General features: G+C 37.1%; 1 protein-coding gene across 1 annotated transcript in view; it reads left to right on the forward strand.

The window, feature by feature from the left end:
* Positions 1-10,385, forward strand: part of LOC131687743 (uncharacterized) — a 261,534-nt gene extending 251,149 nt beyond the window's left edge. Inside the window, exon 5 of the mRNA XM_058971833.1 lies at positions 10,343-10,385. Coding sequence (XP_058827816.1) covers positions 10,343-10,372 — 30 coding nt within the window. The 3' untranslated portion in view covers positions 10,373-10,385. The remainder of the gene's footprint in view (positions 1-10,342) is intronic.
* Positions 10,386-18,738: the final 8,353 nt, after the last annotated feature.

Here is an 18,738-nt window from a genome sequence, read left to right on the forward strand (position 1 = left end):
ACCAGGTACCATTTTGTCTTAATTATCCATATTTTGTATGAATTAATTGTTTCGGTGTATTCCTTCAATTTGGTGCAGATTATTCATGAACCACCGTAGCAAAACATCCAAAACCAACTCGAGCGAGGCGCAAAAAAGCGTTACCCGCGCGAGAGACGGCCAGCAGTGTGAAAATGGCTCAAAAATTTAATAAATATTTCATTTCGAACGCTGGAAGTCTTTGTCTTCCTTTTCGGCATTGTCAGTGAATGATGCTTTCGAGAAATTTTCTAACACATTTTTATTGTAGTTCTTGCACTTGGCGGTGTTTGCGAAAAATTATAAATTCAAATATCGCCACAATCCATCGTTTGCCCCCACTGTTCGGTGAAATGTTCATTAAACGCGCCTGCAGGTGAATTTATGATGATGACGAAATGGTAGAATGGAGTTAATTTTCACATAAATGGCTATACCCTGACGATCCGTAACTAAGTTCTATTGTTCTTTATCCATTGAAGGTATTGAAGAGAACAGGCTTAGCACAGGTCGATATAATTTGTTTTGTTATTTTGATTATAGAAGTTTCAAACTTCATTCATTCGCCTCTTCATCGGATTAGAGAAATCTTTTTTAGAAAAATCTCTAACCCTATCAGCGGGGTTGGGAATCAAAACCAGGTGATCTGCGTACAAGGTAATTGATTTATCAACTACGCTATGCTCGCCTCTAGGTCGATGTAGTGATGCATTTGTAAAATTGGCATACAGTGGGCGAAGTAAGTGTTGATGGACCGTTCAAGCAGCACAAATTTGCATACACTTAATACATACACTTATCAAATCTCCCAAAATTTGCACGATCTAACAGAGAATATGTGTTAGATGTAACTCTCTGCTCTGACTGTATTACGCATGCGTTGGCAAATTGGCTTGTACTCAACGAGCTCAAACCATCGTTATCTACGTCGTCTTTGATCATTTGAACGCCTAGATGTAGCAACATCTTGCGGTTCTACTTTGAGATAATTCAATTCTTAATAAGTGGTAGAAAAATTGGATTTAGTTGTGTGGGCTTTGCTAGATGTAAATTTCCACTCGTTTTGATGAAAGTCGTGTAGATCCTTTTTGAATTTTTGGGGAAACGAAAATTGAGTCACTTCCCACAAGATCAGGTATGAATACTGGTAGTTGCGAGAAACGTGATTATTCATCCTCCAATCCCCCTAGCTCATTCATCCCCAGTTTCAGTGAGTTTGGCTAGGTATGGTATTGTTTAACTCTCTAGCTATGATTAATAATAAAATCCACTTGTTTTGAAGTCATGCTACATTTTTAGTTAATAACTTTTCTCAGCGAATTTTCACAAACTTACAATATTCCACGAATGTGTTCAGTAGAAGAATACCTTTAGAAATATATAGTGTTCTCATGAATTGATTGATGGGGTGATTTTTAAGAATTTATTTTCAATTTTAACCGATCTTCCATACGAATTTCCATATAAACTTTGAAATTTTTGGAGGGTCCGTAGACGCAACCGATCGATACCAAAACTTTGCACAATTACTAAGGGTCATGAAAGAAATCAGTAGAGCCTGGTGGAGTTAAAAGTCAAAAATTGAACCAGTCTATTGTCGACATTTTGCTCCCTCTATTGAATTCGGGCCTGTTTCGCCGCGACACCCACTTTGCGTTTAGAACGAGTTGTACGTCCCCTGTCGAGTCAAGTAGCACATCGTCGCTGTTGTGCTATCTTATGACAAGCGCCATTTAGCACATTTCGAGAAAAACGATTTTTAAAGTTTGGGATTGAATATCTTGAAACTTATAAATGGTATAAACAATCCAAAGAAGACAATTGATGCTTCTATCTATTTTGCATTAATCTCTCAAATATTATGAAGATCGGTTGACTATGTTGCGAGTTTTTACTATGAATGTAAACAAAAGTCGCACTCACACGTGTCATAGGCGTGTATTGATGACAAAATTTGTATGGCGTGTCATAATCGTGCATGGAAAATTTTCCATAGAAAAAAAGCATCAATTATAAACTTTTATTCATATCTTTGGTTTAATTTGGTCTATAAACAATCGGTTCGATGCATTTTGAAGGAAATGAATCAGTGAATCTAGAAAAAATATTAACTTTTGGTTACAGTGTTGCCAAAAATGCTATATTTCCAGTTTAAAACTAAAATCTGTTTTTCTCACAACTCGTGTATTTTTTCTTTGGAAAATTTTTATGCCATTGTGTTCCTCAGACATTTTTACATATAAAAACATCTAAAACTTCAATATAACTTGAGTAAATTCCAAGATACAGTGATTTGAAGCAAAAAACTCACAATTTCTCATCACATTTCTCGTTATATCTAAGTAACCAAGTAGAATTTCAAAATTCTGAAAACGCCACTTTGTAGAGAATTTTCAAACAAGTAATGTAGCATATCTAGTTCAGTTTACCCCAAAATGGCGTTTGTCATAAGATAGCACAACAGCGACGACATCTTTCAGCTTCAGCCCCCACCTTAATTCCCATCACCTTCATAGCTTGTAAGATCGATAAAAACCTTGGTTGAAGATACTTACTGCCAGAATTTCTGCATGTATTTTGGCGCTAAGGAACAGATTCCATTGATGTTTTGGGTGTAAGCTCCTAAGCATCTTTCTAATAAATCAGTAGATGATAGACTTTCGTAGATCCTGACATGTTTCCCTTGCCTTTCCCACCGATACCTTTGTTTTTTTCTTCAGTTTCGTAATCTTGTTCCCAAACACTTCTTAACATTCCCGAAGCATTCTTTCTTCCGTACGATAATGTCGTCCCAAAAAACAAGAAACCATTCACAGACGCTCACATATACATAAACCGTCAAGAATGGACTGGTGAATTCTTTAAACAAGCGCCATCGTGGTACGCCGCGCTTATAGTATCTCAGAAACGGCCGGAGATGGGTACCTTTCGGTTCCCAGGAACAAGCCAAGGAATATGATTTTCACCAAATCCTTTCTGTGGCGTATTCTCAGATACATATAGATTGAAATTAAATAAAAAAAAATCGATTTTTGAAACCGCGAGAGTAGAAGACCCCCTTAAGCCGAATGTTAATGACAATATTGCTGAGGGGGCGTTGTCGTTCTGTTATCTCAATATCCCTTCGGGGGTGTTAATATATCCGCTCATCGAGAAGTGTCTTAATTTCCTCGGGAGTGAAGAATTCTTCCGTATTGTCTATGTTCTCTGTGTCGTTATTTTCCTTATCCCTAACCTTACCACCTCCCCAATCCTGCCCATCAGGGAAATGTCAAAAAGACATAATGGCAAGGCACAAATCTCCTATCAACATGGGGAACGTGTCATTTGAGCCAGTCGCTACTGATTCCTTATTCCTGAAGTCGCAAAATCTTAAAAAATGAGTTAATTATAGCACTGGATAAAGAATTTCTTCAACTACATTCGACTTTTACCAGATTTATAATATGTTATAATAAACACGAATTGTGGCAAAAATTTATTTACAATTATAACGTAAAGGATGCTCCTTCCCCTAGATTGAGGGGTTTGACGTGGATTTTATTATTAATCATAGCAACCCTGTTTAAATAGCTGCATTTGCCATACGGGAGCGGTGGGTGGTAAGTCTAGTTTACACTTGTGTAATGATGGAGCTATTCAAACAGGGTTGCTATGATTAATAATAAAATCCACTTGTTTTGAAGTCATGCTGCTTCTTTAGTTAATAACTTTTCTCAGCGAATTTTTACAAACTTACAATGTTCCACGAATGTGTTCAGTAGAATAATACCTTTAGAAATATATAGTGTTCTCATGAATTGATTGATGAGGTGATTTTTTAAGAATTTATTTTCAATTTTAACCGATTTTCCATGCTAATTTCCATATAAACTTTGAAATTTTTGGAGGTACCAAAATTTGTACAAGTACTAAGGGCCATAAAAGAAATCAGTAGAGCCTGGTGGATCTAAAAGTCAAAAATTGAACCAGTCTAATGTCCATTTATCGGTCGACTTTGTCATCGTGCACAGGCTGATTAAATTAATTTAATAATTAAATTAATTTGATAAATACATCAGTAGAAATCTATTAGTTATCGTTTTGTAGTAGTTGTAGTATTTGGTACTAGTTTACAATTGTCATGTGCTAGTCGTCTGAATATTTGTGATAGTTGGGTCAGGGAATGGAGGCAGAACTGGCGTATATGATAGAATAGTGGGCAATCCTTCCGGTGTTCTATTTGTGCACTCGATTCCATTCATTCGGGAAGGTTGGATTGGATAAATTAAGGAACAATTAATTTACCGACGCACGTGAATCATCCATTCTCCGTCAGCATAGCATGATGAAAGTCTAACAGAATGCAATTGATGATAAATAAACTACATTTGGATGAGTTAAAGTAGTTTGCTTTTATGTTACATGTGTTTTTTTCTATTCTACTTCATTAGTCTGTTCTTTTGTACATTTATTAGTTTGCTTTTCCATTACTTATGTATACCAAAATACTATCGGTCAATTTATGCACATCTAATGAATCTCTACATCTTTTTTTCTTTATTCGGCATGTTACGATTCCTAGTATACTCTATAGTATACTCTATCTATACTAATATAGGTACAACGAGCGTTTGTGCTCGTGGTCTTCGCGATAACACAAACGCGACCATGCAATTGCAATCCTCTACACATACGCTCGCGATTTTACCAACATTAAAACACGGTAGTTAAGTAAACGTAGCACCTATAAACTTACAAACGCGGACTCAAACATTAACCCACCACTCGCGCGATTTTGAAATGGTCACGTCCGGAAGTCAAACCGCTGTCCTAGCAGCCTAGACTAATGCCTCCAGTTGAACCAAAATGACGCTCATACTCACTAGACAACACGTTCCATGGCGACATGTCCGGGAACTCTAGTGATATGGAAGATCTCAATTTCTTACAACATCTGAGCCGTACACCAAAAATAAAGTATTAAATTCACGGTCCGCGCGCGATTATCCAAGAACACACGCGAAAGGCACACGGTTATAAAATAGAATTTATACACGCAAAGTTACATACACGTTAGAACACGCGACATACAAAGCACACGCGATGGAACACGTTAACGTACAAATGCTCGAGCCCTTCGCGATGATACACGCGATCGCGAGTCCCTACGCCCGCACATACCTGAACCGTACAATGAATATCACATTCAGAATCACGGCCCGCTACAATTGGCCTAAAGCAGTGTTTTAGTGGGCGACATTGCCTGTCTCGTCTGCAAATTGTAGTATGTGATTCTGACGGGGAGCCCTTCCGAGAACCTAGATCTACAGCTCCAGTAGGACAACTCTAAAAAAATATAACGTAAAGGATGCTGTGACTTTAAACCCATTTTTCTCAAAATCAATGCAATGTCACTTAATCCAGTCTGACTTAACACCGACCAATTCAGTTTGGAATCCAATGAAACTCCAACGTATTTGACTTGATCTGCACACAGTAGCTGAGAATCAAAGTACAAGATGCGAACCCCGGTTATTATTTGCTTCTCTGTGAAAAAAATCATTGAAGCTTTGATTGGATTAACCGATAATTGAATTTGTCGACATCACTATCGACTTCTAATGCTTGTTGCATTAAGGGATTATATATGTTGAGATGCGGGAAAAACGGGAAAAGTTTGAATTTTTGTAAAGGTACCCGAGCAGAGTCTGACAACAAATAGAAAACTAAACTTGGTGTTGTGATGTTCGGCAAATAATTACTTAGGTTGTTGTCGTTTTGGTCGTTTTAACGGTTAAAAGATCAAAATGGAGAGCAACAAAATTGTCCTATGACATCAAACAGAAAACTAATTCTGCTATTAGCGAGAGTAAATTGAAAGCTTATTGAGATGTTGAAATTTTTTTTGATAACTATTCACTTTGATGTTTCACCAAAGAAATATAAACATAGAAAATTCTGCTAAGAAACAAGGATAGCAAAACCGGATCAAAATTTGATATCATATTTTAAAAATCTAAAACTGATAGCAAAATAAGATTTCAATTTGATGCTATTATAAAATATGATTTCTACTTGTTGTAATTTTGATATTCGACTTTGCTCGAGTATGTAGCCATATTTTTATAAAATACTTGTACGTCTAACGTAATACAATGTCCAATTTGCAAAATCCACTTGCGAACATAAAAACTAATAATAATTGTCGAAGTTATAGCAATTTCCGCAAAACGCGTTTTTTGAAAGACGAAAATCGTGACTAAGATTCCAGTCCAACAGCTCAACTGAAAGCATAAAACTAAAAAAAATCATTAGTATATGTACCTGTGGTGTCCTTGAACGATTGATTAAAAAAAATCTTCCTTTTGGAAACGGGGACGACTTTTCCAAAAAAAAACACAATTTTCACCTGAAAAAATTATTAAAAAAAAATTATAACACTAATATGAAAATTTTGACAAAAAATTGAATCGTTCAAGGACACGGTATTTAAATTACGAACAAACTAAAAAAATGTTTTGAGATCGGTTGAAAACTTTTTCGGCAATCGTATTCACCGCAAAGACGTTTTTGGGAAAACATGATTTCGAGATAACCGCGTTTAAAGTTTCAAGTATAATCCACGCCTCCTTAAGGGAGTAATATGAAAAACGCCATAACTTTGCGTCTACTACTCCGATCTCTATAAAAATTTGAGATAACATTTTTGAGAACCTGCACTTTACGATAGAAGAATTTAAAAAAATCGATTTTTTTGCCGACCTCAACATATATAACCCCTTAGACAAAGATTGTTCCGATGCATAGCCCAGTTATTAGTATTCCGGTAATCGTCAACAAATCCGTAGGTAGGAAATCCAAGCTGATTGACTTCCCTTAACAAGCCGTCGGCAACAAGGTTTCATATCAAAGGCGACAGAACGCCACCCTGAGGACAGCCGCAAGTACTCAATTTCCTCTGTCTGCCTCATAGACGAGCAAAAAATACGTTATTTTTTCCGACCGACATTTTATGCAAATTAGGAACAATTTTTTTTATATAGGGGCACGTTTGTTATTTTTGCCATAATCAAATACAACGCAATTAAAGTGTACTGATAAATGCACTGAATTCCTAGCGGAATTTCTTTTTACCACAAATTTTTCTTCGATTATTCGATTTCTGTCGAAACGAATGTATTCCCTTCTCACACAGTCTCCTAAATAGCATAGCGAACTGTTTAGTTGACGAGACCCATCTTGACGACAGCAGCTAAATTGAGCAGAAGAAAAAAAATCAACATTTTGAAAAATACACACGTCATTTAGCATTCTAATGTTTCTCCTGTCAGCAGTTGGTCTCGAGATAGAGATTGAAGCTGCCATGCTGCCTTGGAAAAGTAAAACAAAAAAATGCTACATGTCAGCAGCATTCAAGTGTGATTCAAATGAGCTAAGCAGGAAATGAGCCCTGACAGTGTTAAATGGGCCAGTAATCGTCAACTGATCAAACTCATTTTGGGGATAGATTGTATTGCAAAGTTTACACCAGCGACGGTTCTTGACAGTTTTATTCTCCTGATGCCTTTAAACAGCCAGAAAGTCTCGCTTGAAAACATGGGCAGCTAGATCGTGGCCCAACGAATTCACCTCTTTGTATCGATGCAATAAAAGGGGCTATTTTAATTAAGAATACACGGCATAAATTTCAATGCATTGGATTTTTGCCGTACAGGTATGTGACTCTATCAGTACTGAACAGGAAAAAGGGGTGACTTTGGGCATCATAGCAGCAACAAAAAATATTGTTATGCATCAGAAAGCTACACTAGTTGGCGGCTAGACGTGCATTGCATATAAAGTGCAGAACTTATGGGTGCACGATGCAGTTTTACTGCGGCAATTTCAGTCCGCCAATTCCCGGGTGAAACTTAATATAGAAACAAAAAAAACAGAACCAACTTTCCAACGTTGTTGTTTGCTGCTCGTTTCGGAACTGGGCTGGGGCTGGACACTGTTCGCGATTTGCCCATCCGAATGTAGGGTTTAATCGTTTATGTGAAACGTTTTCCGAGGCCACCTCAATGTACGCGAGCCAGGCTTCGATCTATGGTATGGACAAAGCTATTTTACAAGACATTAAAACTGTATCAAAATTGTAATAAATTAATCTTTGATGTATAAATTATATTGTTCCGTTGCCAGGAAGCGAGAACCCGTGGCGCGATGGAATGAAGGCGTTTCAAAGGGTTATTAAATTATTCATTTATTGCGTGAATATTCGGCATTAAACACGATAATGCATTCAGGTTTAAACCGCTTCTGTGGTTAAAGTGCTCATTTTATGAACGATCATAATACTATTTAATAAACTGTCGCTATTGGAACACTAAGATTCCTCTATGGTTTGTCGAAAAAGTCTGTAAATGATTGCAAATGATATAGTGATTGTCGCTTTTTGCCTTAGTCGACCTTATTGTTTAGTGCAAATTCGTAGCCCTTTTTATCGAATTTTCACAAATCATAAGCATATAATAAACCTAACGAGATAAAACCGACTACACGAATAAATTAGTATAATCAATTAATAAATCACACGAGCCACACGGGCTTCACTCTGTGACGTCTTGCGAGGAGGAGGGCACTGTCTCTTTACCGACCACGTATTCAATCTTATTAATAATCAAATATTTATGAATTGACACTTTTTTCTTCCTTTCCTCCTCAGCGTTATGGTTTTTTTCTGCTTCGGCCACTGGCTGGGCACGTTCTTCGTTCTGGGGTCGCCAAAGATGCGACCGTGAATCAAAGGCCAAGCATGAGGAATAAAACAACTATAAATCATACACAATTTAAGATTTGTCCCTAGCCGAAAAAAAAACTCCACGGATAAAGTGTATGGAAACGACACATGAATCGAACGCTCAGCAGGTTAGCGTTTGTTTCAACATCTTTGTTGGCCGTAACTGAAGCTGACAGAGAACGTGCGGTCTTCCTGGGATAGGGTAACCAAACAATTTCGTTTTGTTATGTGAAATTAGCAAATATCAAAATTACAAAATATAAATTTACAATTGTCATTTGCTGTGGTCGAGATTGAAAATTGTTGTCCTTGAAGTTTGTCAAACATACATCCCATAGTTCAGTGAGATGCGTGGGGAAAAAACTGCATTTAAGGGGTTATATATGTTGAGCTCTTCACGATGGTCATACGCTTTTTTGGACGGATTTAAATTATTGAGATTCTTGAACCGTTGGATATAGATTTAAATATCAGTACCCGGATACTGAAAACCCAAAATTTGCTACTGTCAAAAGTTTATTCTCAATTAGCGTTTAATTTAACATCTCTGGCAACCCTACACATCTTTGCGGGAAAGCATAAAATCTAATGCTGACAAACCTGGCGACGTGTGGAGAAATACCAGAATTTTATAGATCCTCCTAAAAGACGACGGAATGAGTATTCACTATTCACCAACAATAAAAAGAACGAACGAACGGACAGAAAATGCCTCAAGAGATTTGAATATTTTATTATCGAAACTCGTGTAAATAAAACATAAAGATCGTTGTTCGAAGCCCGGCTTGCGCCCAAATTGCCGCCATATAACCAAAAAACTACCCAAGCGCAAAAAATGGAAATCACATCATATTGGAGCTCGTTTGTAAGCACACGAGCTTTTACACCTTGTGCCACCACCAGTTCGAGACATTTGTATGTACCGAACCACTTGCCTCGTCACACGGTGATGAAGTTATTTCTAGTCAAATTAAATGGTTTATTAGTCGGTTTAACATGGTTCGATACAATAATTTACAATGCATAAATTTTAATATTATACGACGAGTCGTGGTGCTTTATTGGTCTCTTGGTTTGTTTCGATGATCGAGGACGTATCGTTCTGTGTGTGGCACACTCTCGGGACATTTGGGTTCCGTCCCGGTTCTGATTCATAAATTCCTCGTCTTCCACCTGCGAATACCGCATGTTAAGCATACTGACTCTGGCACACGGAAAAATCGTAAAAATATGAATTTAAATTAATTTTGTCGTATTCCTGATCTCGTCACGATGTGTCGGCCAACAGGCTTCGATGGGCAAGCGCCCTCGCAAACGGGCAATACAATAAGAGTGAACATGGCCACGTCAATAGGCACCTCCATAAACACGTAATCAGGTGATTTGTCTAGAGTTTTTATTTCCTTCGTGTCCTAAATCAGGAAAGGGAAACAATTTCGACTGGTAGTTTACACCTAGTTTTTTGTGCTGCATGTTTTGATTTTTATTATTAGTTGTTTGCGTACAACCATGCGTAATTGATAGATTCTAATTATTTCCTTTTTGTTTCTCTCGTTTCAGGATTTGAGCACGGTAAGTAACATGCAGTGACACAATCGAAACTTAACGACATGATACCGCACATCCGTTATAGTAAATTGGTTCAGCATAATTTTAAATGTTTAATAATCATAATATTTAAAAATTTTCAAAAGCTTCTGGTTGTTGCCATTTCTTATTATTATTCTAATGATTACAATGAAATAGAACATATAAGCATATAATACGTTACATATCATGCGAGTGTCTTATCAACTAAACCATGTCACCTGGATGGATAAGAGGGATTCTATGAGAAAGTGACCGACAATAAAATATGACCATCACCGATTCGAACAAATCTTTGCAGTTGTATTCGGTTCATGATTACCTTTAACAATTAGAACATTTTAACACAAGAACAATTTTTCAAAAGGGCGTAGAAGTTTTTGCATGCATTTCATTAAAAAAAACTGGGCTCTGAGAACAAGATCGGAGTTAGAGGTGTGAGCCACGCCGCCGCCGCCGCGCCGCGCCGACGATTGCATGTAAAAATAGTAAGCAAATCGGCGTGACGACGGCGCGCCGCCGATTTTTACCTGAAATCGGCGGCGCTGCGCACACCTCTAATCGGAGTCAGGTAGATAGCAGTGTAGCGCACGGTGTTTCGGGAAACTAAGGCCGCTTTAAAACAGGAGATCAAGTTTAGCAAATCAGATTGCCGCGAAGCAGACGCCAAACGCTGCAGGGAATCACTGTCGTGATGGCGTAACCGCGAAAATGAGGGTCTCGTCACGAAGGAGGATCCGACTACCTGTTCACCAAAATCGCACGGCGAAGAAGAAGGAGCAACAACGGATGAATGACTAATGACGCATTCGCCGAATCGTCGATGCGACTGAAATCAAAGAAAATCCCCGGTCCGGATGGAATACTAAACGTGCGCTAAAAGCTGCGATCCTGGCATATCCATACATCTTCAGAATTGTGCTGCGGTAGTGTTTTAATGAAGGCAACATCCCATAAATGTGCAAGTTACAGAAGCCAGTGTTGCTGCCAAAGCCAGTGAAGCCACCGGGCGATCCGGCCTCGTATCTCCTGGATACAAACATCCTTAACAGGCTGACGAAATAAACGGAGGGCGAGCGCGGACTATCCAAGATGCAATTCGAATTCCGTAATGAAGTATCGACAGTGGATGCAATTCGGACAGTGCTCGAGAGTGCCGAGAAGGCATCTAAATATAAGCGAATAGGTGATCGATACTGCGCTGTGGTCACGATAGATGTGACGAATGCATTTAACAGCGCCAGCCGGGGAGCCATCGCCGCAGCTCTGCACAGAATGATGACCAACAATCATCTATGCCAGATTCTGAAGAGCTACTTCCAAAGCAGAATGAAGGGCAGAAGCCAATGCAAGTCACAGCAGGCATTCCTCAGCGCCCCATTTTGATCCAACTCTTTGGAACGGGATGTACGATGTGGTTTTGACACTACGACTGCCCAGCAAAGTGAAAATGGTAGGTTTCGCTGACGACGTGTCACTAACGGTAATCCACTTGAAGAAGTGGAGGTGTCGGTGACGGTGATACGATCGAGATGTGGATGAACGGGGTTAAGCTGCAGATATCTCACCACAAAACGGAGGTGTTGTTAGACAGCAACAGCAAATCGGTTCAGCGGAAGCAGATGGACGTCGAAGGTCACGTAATTGCATCGAAGCGTGCACTGAAGCAATTGGAAGCGATAATCAATGACCGGTTAAGCTTCTGCAACACTTGGGAAAATCGGCGAAGGCAACGAACGCAATAGTGAAGATGAAAAAAATAATGTCAGCGGTCCAAGAAGCAGTACGAGTTGCGAGGGCGTACAGAACAATATCGTCGGAAGCAATGTGTTATGGCTGGGGTAATCCCTATCTGCATCAGCCCCGAGACATCGAGTGCTACAAACGGCAATCGTAGAAACACAAGAAACGTGAGGAAAATGGTGAAAATCGATTCGATAGCAAGGTGGAAGCAGGAATGGGACAATACAGAGAAAGAAAGGTGGACCTACTAGCTCATCCCAAACCTGTCGACGTGGGTCAATAGGAAGCAAGGAAAAGTAAACTTCCACATAACACAGCTTCTATCGGGTCACAACTGCTTCAGGTACGCAACGTCACTGTTGTGCCTGGAGTGTGATAACATCGTCCACAAAATGCTAAGCAACATAAACATGTGGAACGCAGTCAACAGAGTGGTGACGCAGATCATGACCGTCTTACAGCAGAAATGGCGTGAAGAACAACGAGCAACGGTTTTGAGAGAGCAAGCACCGCCGAAGTAGGCTAGATCCATAGCCGGGGACTAGTCGAGTATAGCGCGACAGAGTGCCTGGTATGGGCCACCGTAACGCAAACGAACTGGATGACACGCTCCTCCCGGAATCGTCAAACCGACCACGGCACTCTACCGGTTGGCTCGAGAGAAATACAGAGACAACAGAAGAAGAATCGATATTGTGGTGCTCCACGGGAGTCACCGGATCGACGTCAGCACCTGGCCAGTTGGCTTCGGTTTCGAGAGAACTAAACCCAATCAAAACGTCTAATGGAAGAGTAACTAATCTTTTTGGACAAGACCAATTGTTGACAAGTTGAAAAATAATGTCAAACAATTTACGGACAAATGTCCGTATATGTTCACGAACATGTACGACAGTCAAAAAATATATCATAAGATTTTCTAAGAAATCGAGGGGGTCTGAATTACTCCCACTGTCTTAATAGCCGCGGGTCCCCTATTTGTTCAATATTTATGACAAAATCGTTCCGGGGTACGATGTTATTTGCATGTTTAAACGTTTACGCACTAGATTATTAAAATTCATTACAATAATTTGCAATGCATTTTCTTTTGTGTAACTTTTTACTATTGAAAATAGTAGTAGATAATAAAGAGGTGCAAATAACTTGTATCCACCCTAATGTACTTAGTTAAGTTGCTTCTAATGCGTAAAAATTCTATTATAGTTACGCACAGTTGGCTAAACTTTTTTGAACACAATGAAGCAAAAACATGTTTGATCAGTAACTATGATGGCTAAGGTGATACATAATGAGTTTGAAAAGGGCCAATGAAATTGAAAATGAATGAAAAATAATTGAGCAGCTCGGCTGTTTGAATGATACAAACGAAGAACTGGGAAGTGAACATAGTAGGGCGTGATTTGAGATTTGTTACTCCTTCGAGTTCAAAATAACGTGTTGAAAATTTGCAGCTCTGGCTCGAGGGCATATCTTTTCTCAGGGTTTCGGTAATCCTTCTCCGATCTATTTCCTGTTCCTCTAATACTCGTCTGTTATTTTTATTTTATTTTACACATTCATATATATATATATATATATATATATATATATATATATATATATATATATATATATATATATATATATATATATATATATATATATATATATATATATATATATATATATATATATATATATATATATATATATATATATATATATATATATATATATATATATATATATATATATATATATATATATATATATATATATATATATATATATATATATATATATATATATATATATATATATATAAGACTTACGGCTCAGATAAGCTAACACATTTAGTCGTGTCAAATAGACGAATTATTTAAAAAAATATAATTTCGATTCTGTTCTTTTGACATTGATGGTATGAAATGGTGGTGGAATCCTTAAAAGATTACTTGAAGTATTATTACAATTCATCTCCTGTGATTATAATTTGACAAATTTGCACGGAATGGTGTGCTACACAGAGTAAAGTTCGGTTTAAATTTTTTATTGCGGTGGTAGTATTAATGATCAATTTACTGACCGAATTCGCGCGAATCATAATACCTATAACAAGGGTTCCGAAAACAAGAAAAGCTAGCGGACCTTGTATAAGTATCTTGCATTGCAAATAATATCGGGTTATACTAGAGAATAGGAACAAACCATGAGGTAAAGAAACATTGCATTAGGAAAATGTGTAGGGAGCAGAGCTGCAAATTTTCACCAGGTTGTTTTGAACTTTTTTTTTTGCGTTTATTAAGGACCTTTTAACGTTTTGTCATTCGGGTCCTTCTTATGTTGAAGATACATATTGTTTCATGTACATTTCATGGTTTCCTTCTAACCTTACGTTTAAATACAATTGTATAAAGAAATGCTTTTAAAAAAATTCAAAACTTTTACTGCCCTATTTTTATCATCGCATAATGCTTCTCGGATGTTCTGTGGTACATCTGCTGCTTTCCTTGCATCATCGAGTCCTGGACAGTCCTGTATGACATGTTTAATCGTTAACCGTGCGTTGCACCATTTACATTTCGGTGGTTCTTTTTTATCGAGTAGATGTTTTGAACTTGAATGTAGAACAAATCTCAAATCATGCCCTACTATGTTCAATCTGCAGTTTTTCGTTTGCATCATTCATTCAAACAGTCGAGCTGATCTATCATTTTCCATTCATTTTCGATTTCATTGACCCTGTGAATATCTCTGTACTGGGATATTGACAAGGTTTTACAAGCAAAACTATTCTGAACATACTTCTTACTGTTCGTGTAAGCTTGAAAACGCCAAATATGTTTAACCTAAACTGGCCTCTAAGAGCAGATGACAACTTTGGTTGGTGAAACGGTTTGGTTATGAAAATCCCGCCATTTGATAATGAAAATTTGCACCACTGGTAGGGAGTTTAATTTTAAAATCGGAATTCTCTTCCCTATTAACCCATTACTGCTCAAACTATTTTTAATGCGCAGCTCAAATTGAGTTTCCCGCTCGAAAAAAAATTGAAACGACCATTGAAATATTTTTTTATACGCGAACTAGCTGATGCGATAAGGAAAAAAATATAATAATTTCCTAATGATCGGTAAATTGGTCCTTGAGATGCTCGCCGCAAAGGAATATTTTACAAAACAGAATTTTGAGATCATAGAGTCCGTTACGTGCCGCTGTGACTGAAGTTGCAGTGATCCGATCTTGATGAACTTTTGAGAGAATATTCTTCAGCGTTTATCATGACAAAAAAATCAGCCCCATCAGTGAAAATTGAATTAAAACTAAAAATAAATACCGGTTTAACCACTTTAACTTGTCCAAACGTATTCAGTAGGAATATGTGCACAATATTAACTCATTGATAAAGCTATTATTCAGCAGTATATATACAGCACTCAGCAACAATTAGAGTTTGATTAGCACTCCTTTCTAATCAACTTTGTTCATTGAACTATTAAATTGAAAAAGTTACTTCGAAGTCTGCTTCGCTTCTTGATCGTTTTACCTGTAATGTTCGTTTTACCCATAGTTCCCCTGCGCCTCATACAGGTGAGCAATTTAAATAATAGAGAAAATTAACCGTGATGAATTGTGCTGCTTGCTGTGACGAGCAAGGTGTATTATGAAAAGTGATGGTATTTTAGTCAATGAATTCATTAATCATTGTTAAGATTATCTGTAATGGGTTATCTCTCTGCTTCGTACTGTGTGGGATATTCTCCATATTATACAGCGACTGCATGATGGTATGGTATTAAGTTGTTAGTTTTGGAGAACAGAAAGGCGTAACGTTTTGTTATGTTGTGCAATCTTAAGTAACCCTTATACCTTCACAGACTAAGGGCAAGGTGCAAAAATGGTTCACGATTAAATAACTCTACACTCTTGAAAACACATACGTATTGCAAAATGCACATAAAGAAGCTTCCCAATTCACATAACTTTACATTCAAGACATATGTGTCGTTCACAATTCCCTAGCTTGTTCAACCTAGATACTGGCAATTATTTTTGCGTTGTTGATATTTCGTATATAGCCGGTCAAAAAATGAATCAATGTATCAAAAAAAATGGGCCACAAAGCAAAATAGGACCACTTTAAAGAATGCTGCGAAGCAATTTTAATCTTATATAGTAAACATTAGGGTGGCACAAATTTTAGAATTCAATAGAACCGATCTAAAATCACTCGCTATACGACCTCATTCAACCATGCAAAATGTTGATTTGATAGGTTGCACTATATTTTAGCACAAATGGTTTAAAGTTTGTATGTGATTTAACATAGATAAACGATCTACATTATTTAATGTTTCGTAGACACGTTCCTATGTATTCTAAAAATATAGGCTATGCTAATTTCGGTAGATAAAAGTACCGTGTACAACTTCCCCGAAGAGTGTAATAGGCTGCGACTTCTAGTTCAAAAGTAATTCTTTATACAATGCTTGAGTGTCTACATCGTTGGTGAAAATTGAATTTATCTGGATACTCTGGCACGATGTTCCTAAAACCGTTATTAACAAAAAAATTACCATAAATTTGTCATATGGCATTCGAAAGATACAGTATCCAAGCATCTTCTCAGTGAATTTCAAAATGATCCATCGAGGGATTCGAGAGAAATTGCGATTTGAAGTTTTATGACACGTTTCATAAAGCCACCAGCAAACACCCACGGGTTTGGTCCTATTTCTATAAACAAAAAAATATATTTGTCTACTAATTTCGTACATGGCATTCGAAAGATATAGTAATCAAGTGTATTCCCTGCAAGTTTGAAAATATTTCATTGACGGAATCGAAATTTATAACGGTTTGGATGTGGTATGCGGTCATAGATGGGTTTTCTACCAGTCTTCAAGCGTGAATCCATGTTTGTCCATTGACTATTTAGATCGTTTATACGTGTCGCGGTTTTTAAAGGAAAACCTTACCATTAAATTTCATAAATATAATGTACAAAAGGTGTTATTTATATGTTGCACGGAATGTTTGCTTCAAAAGGAAATATCTCAATGGTTTGTTGACCGATTCTAATTATTTTTTTTTTCATTATTGAACAAGTAGACGTTTCATCGTTAATTTTCATTAAGAAGAATATAAAATAGAGTTGCCTACTTCAAACAATATACAACATAATTATCCTCAACTATATGTATTATCACTATTTAGTGAATATCTTTATATTCAAAACGACGACCTATCAATTTCTATACATTAGTTGAATGCAACGAACGCAAACTACAAATCATGGAAAAAATAAAACCAGAAATTTAAAAAATATGAAGGTATTTGCTGATCCAGATCAATTTATGTTATAAAATGGTTTTTGTTGGAAATTTTGTACAATCGTGATTCACTGGATGGGTTGACAGATGTTAAAACTGGTCAAAGGGGATGTTATTAGTAAAAGGTTCATCTGCTCATATCTCTAACTATTGTAAGTTTTATTGTCGAATTGAACTTATCATGAAAATTTAACATTCAGATGTTTATACAGCAATTGCAATCAACTAGTATATAAAAATGGATAGGCCGCTATTTTTAATACAAAAAAAAATTCACTAAATAATGATGATACATATAGTTGAGATCAATTATATTGTCTATTTATTGATGTAGATGACTCTATTTTATATTCTTCTTAATGAAAATTAACGATGAAACGTCTACCTCTTCAATAATGAAAAAATAATTAGAATCGGTCAACAAACCATTCAGATATGGCCTTTTGAAGTAAACATTCCAACTTTTATCCATTTTTTTAATTTACACATTATATTTAACGGTTGGTAGACAACCCTATTTTCATATTTTTTCAGTGCACCATATAAATAACACCTTTTGTACATTATGTTTATGTAATTAAGTGGTAAGGTTTTCCTTTAAAAACCGCGACACATATAAACGATCTAAATAGTCAATGGACAAACATGGATTCACGCTTGAAGTCTGGTAGAAAACCCATCTATGACCGCATACCACATCCAAACCGTTATAAATTTAGATTCCGTCAATGAAATATTTTCAAAATTGCAGGGGATATACTTGATTATTATATATTTCGAATGCCATGTACTAAATAAGTAGACAAATATTTTTTTGTTGATAGAGATAGGACCAAACCCGTGGGTGTTTGCTGGTAGCCTTAGGCCGATGACATGCTTACGCGATTTGCGAAGCGGTAGCGGTAAGCGAAGCGAATACGTTTGACCTATCTCTTTGGTTTGTGCATGTAGAACGCGTAATACTGTCATAGTAAAAGCGGGGCGAACACGGCAAAACACTATGTAAAGTGCTCAGACGCGTCCGCAAACGCTTCGCTTTCCCCTTCAGCTTGTCATCGGCCTTATGAAACGTGTCATAAAACTTCAAATAGCAATTTCTCTCGAATCCCTCGATGGATCATTTTGAAATTCACTGAGAAGATGCTTGGATACTGTATCTTTCGAATGCCGTCTAACAAATTTATGGTCATTTTTTTGTTAATAACGGTTTTATGAACACCGTGCTGGCTGATACTTCAATCAAGTTAACCGTGATATGCTGGCTATAAACCGAATCAGGCAGCTATCAACATAGGCGGTTTTACAGTTCAG

Source organism: Topomyia yanbarensis, chromosome 3 (assembly GCF_030247195.1).
Source record: "Topomyia yanbarensis strain Yona2022 chromosome 3, ASM3024719v1, whole genome shotgun sequence".
In the NCBI taxonomy this organism is placed as follows: domain Eukaryota; kingdom Metazoa; phylum Arthropoda; class Insecta; order Diptera; family Culicidae; genus Topomyia; species Topomyia yanbarensis.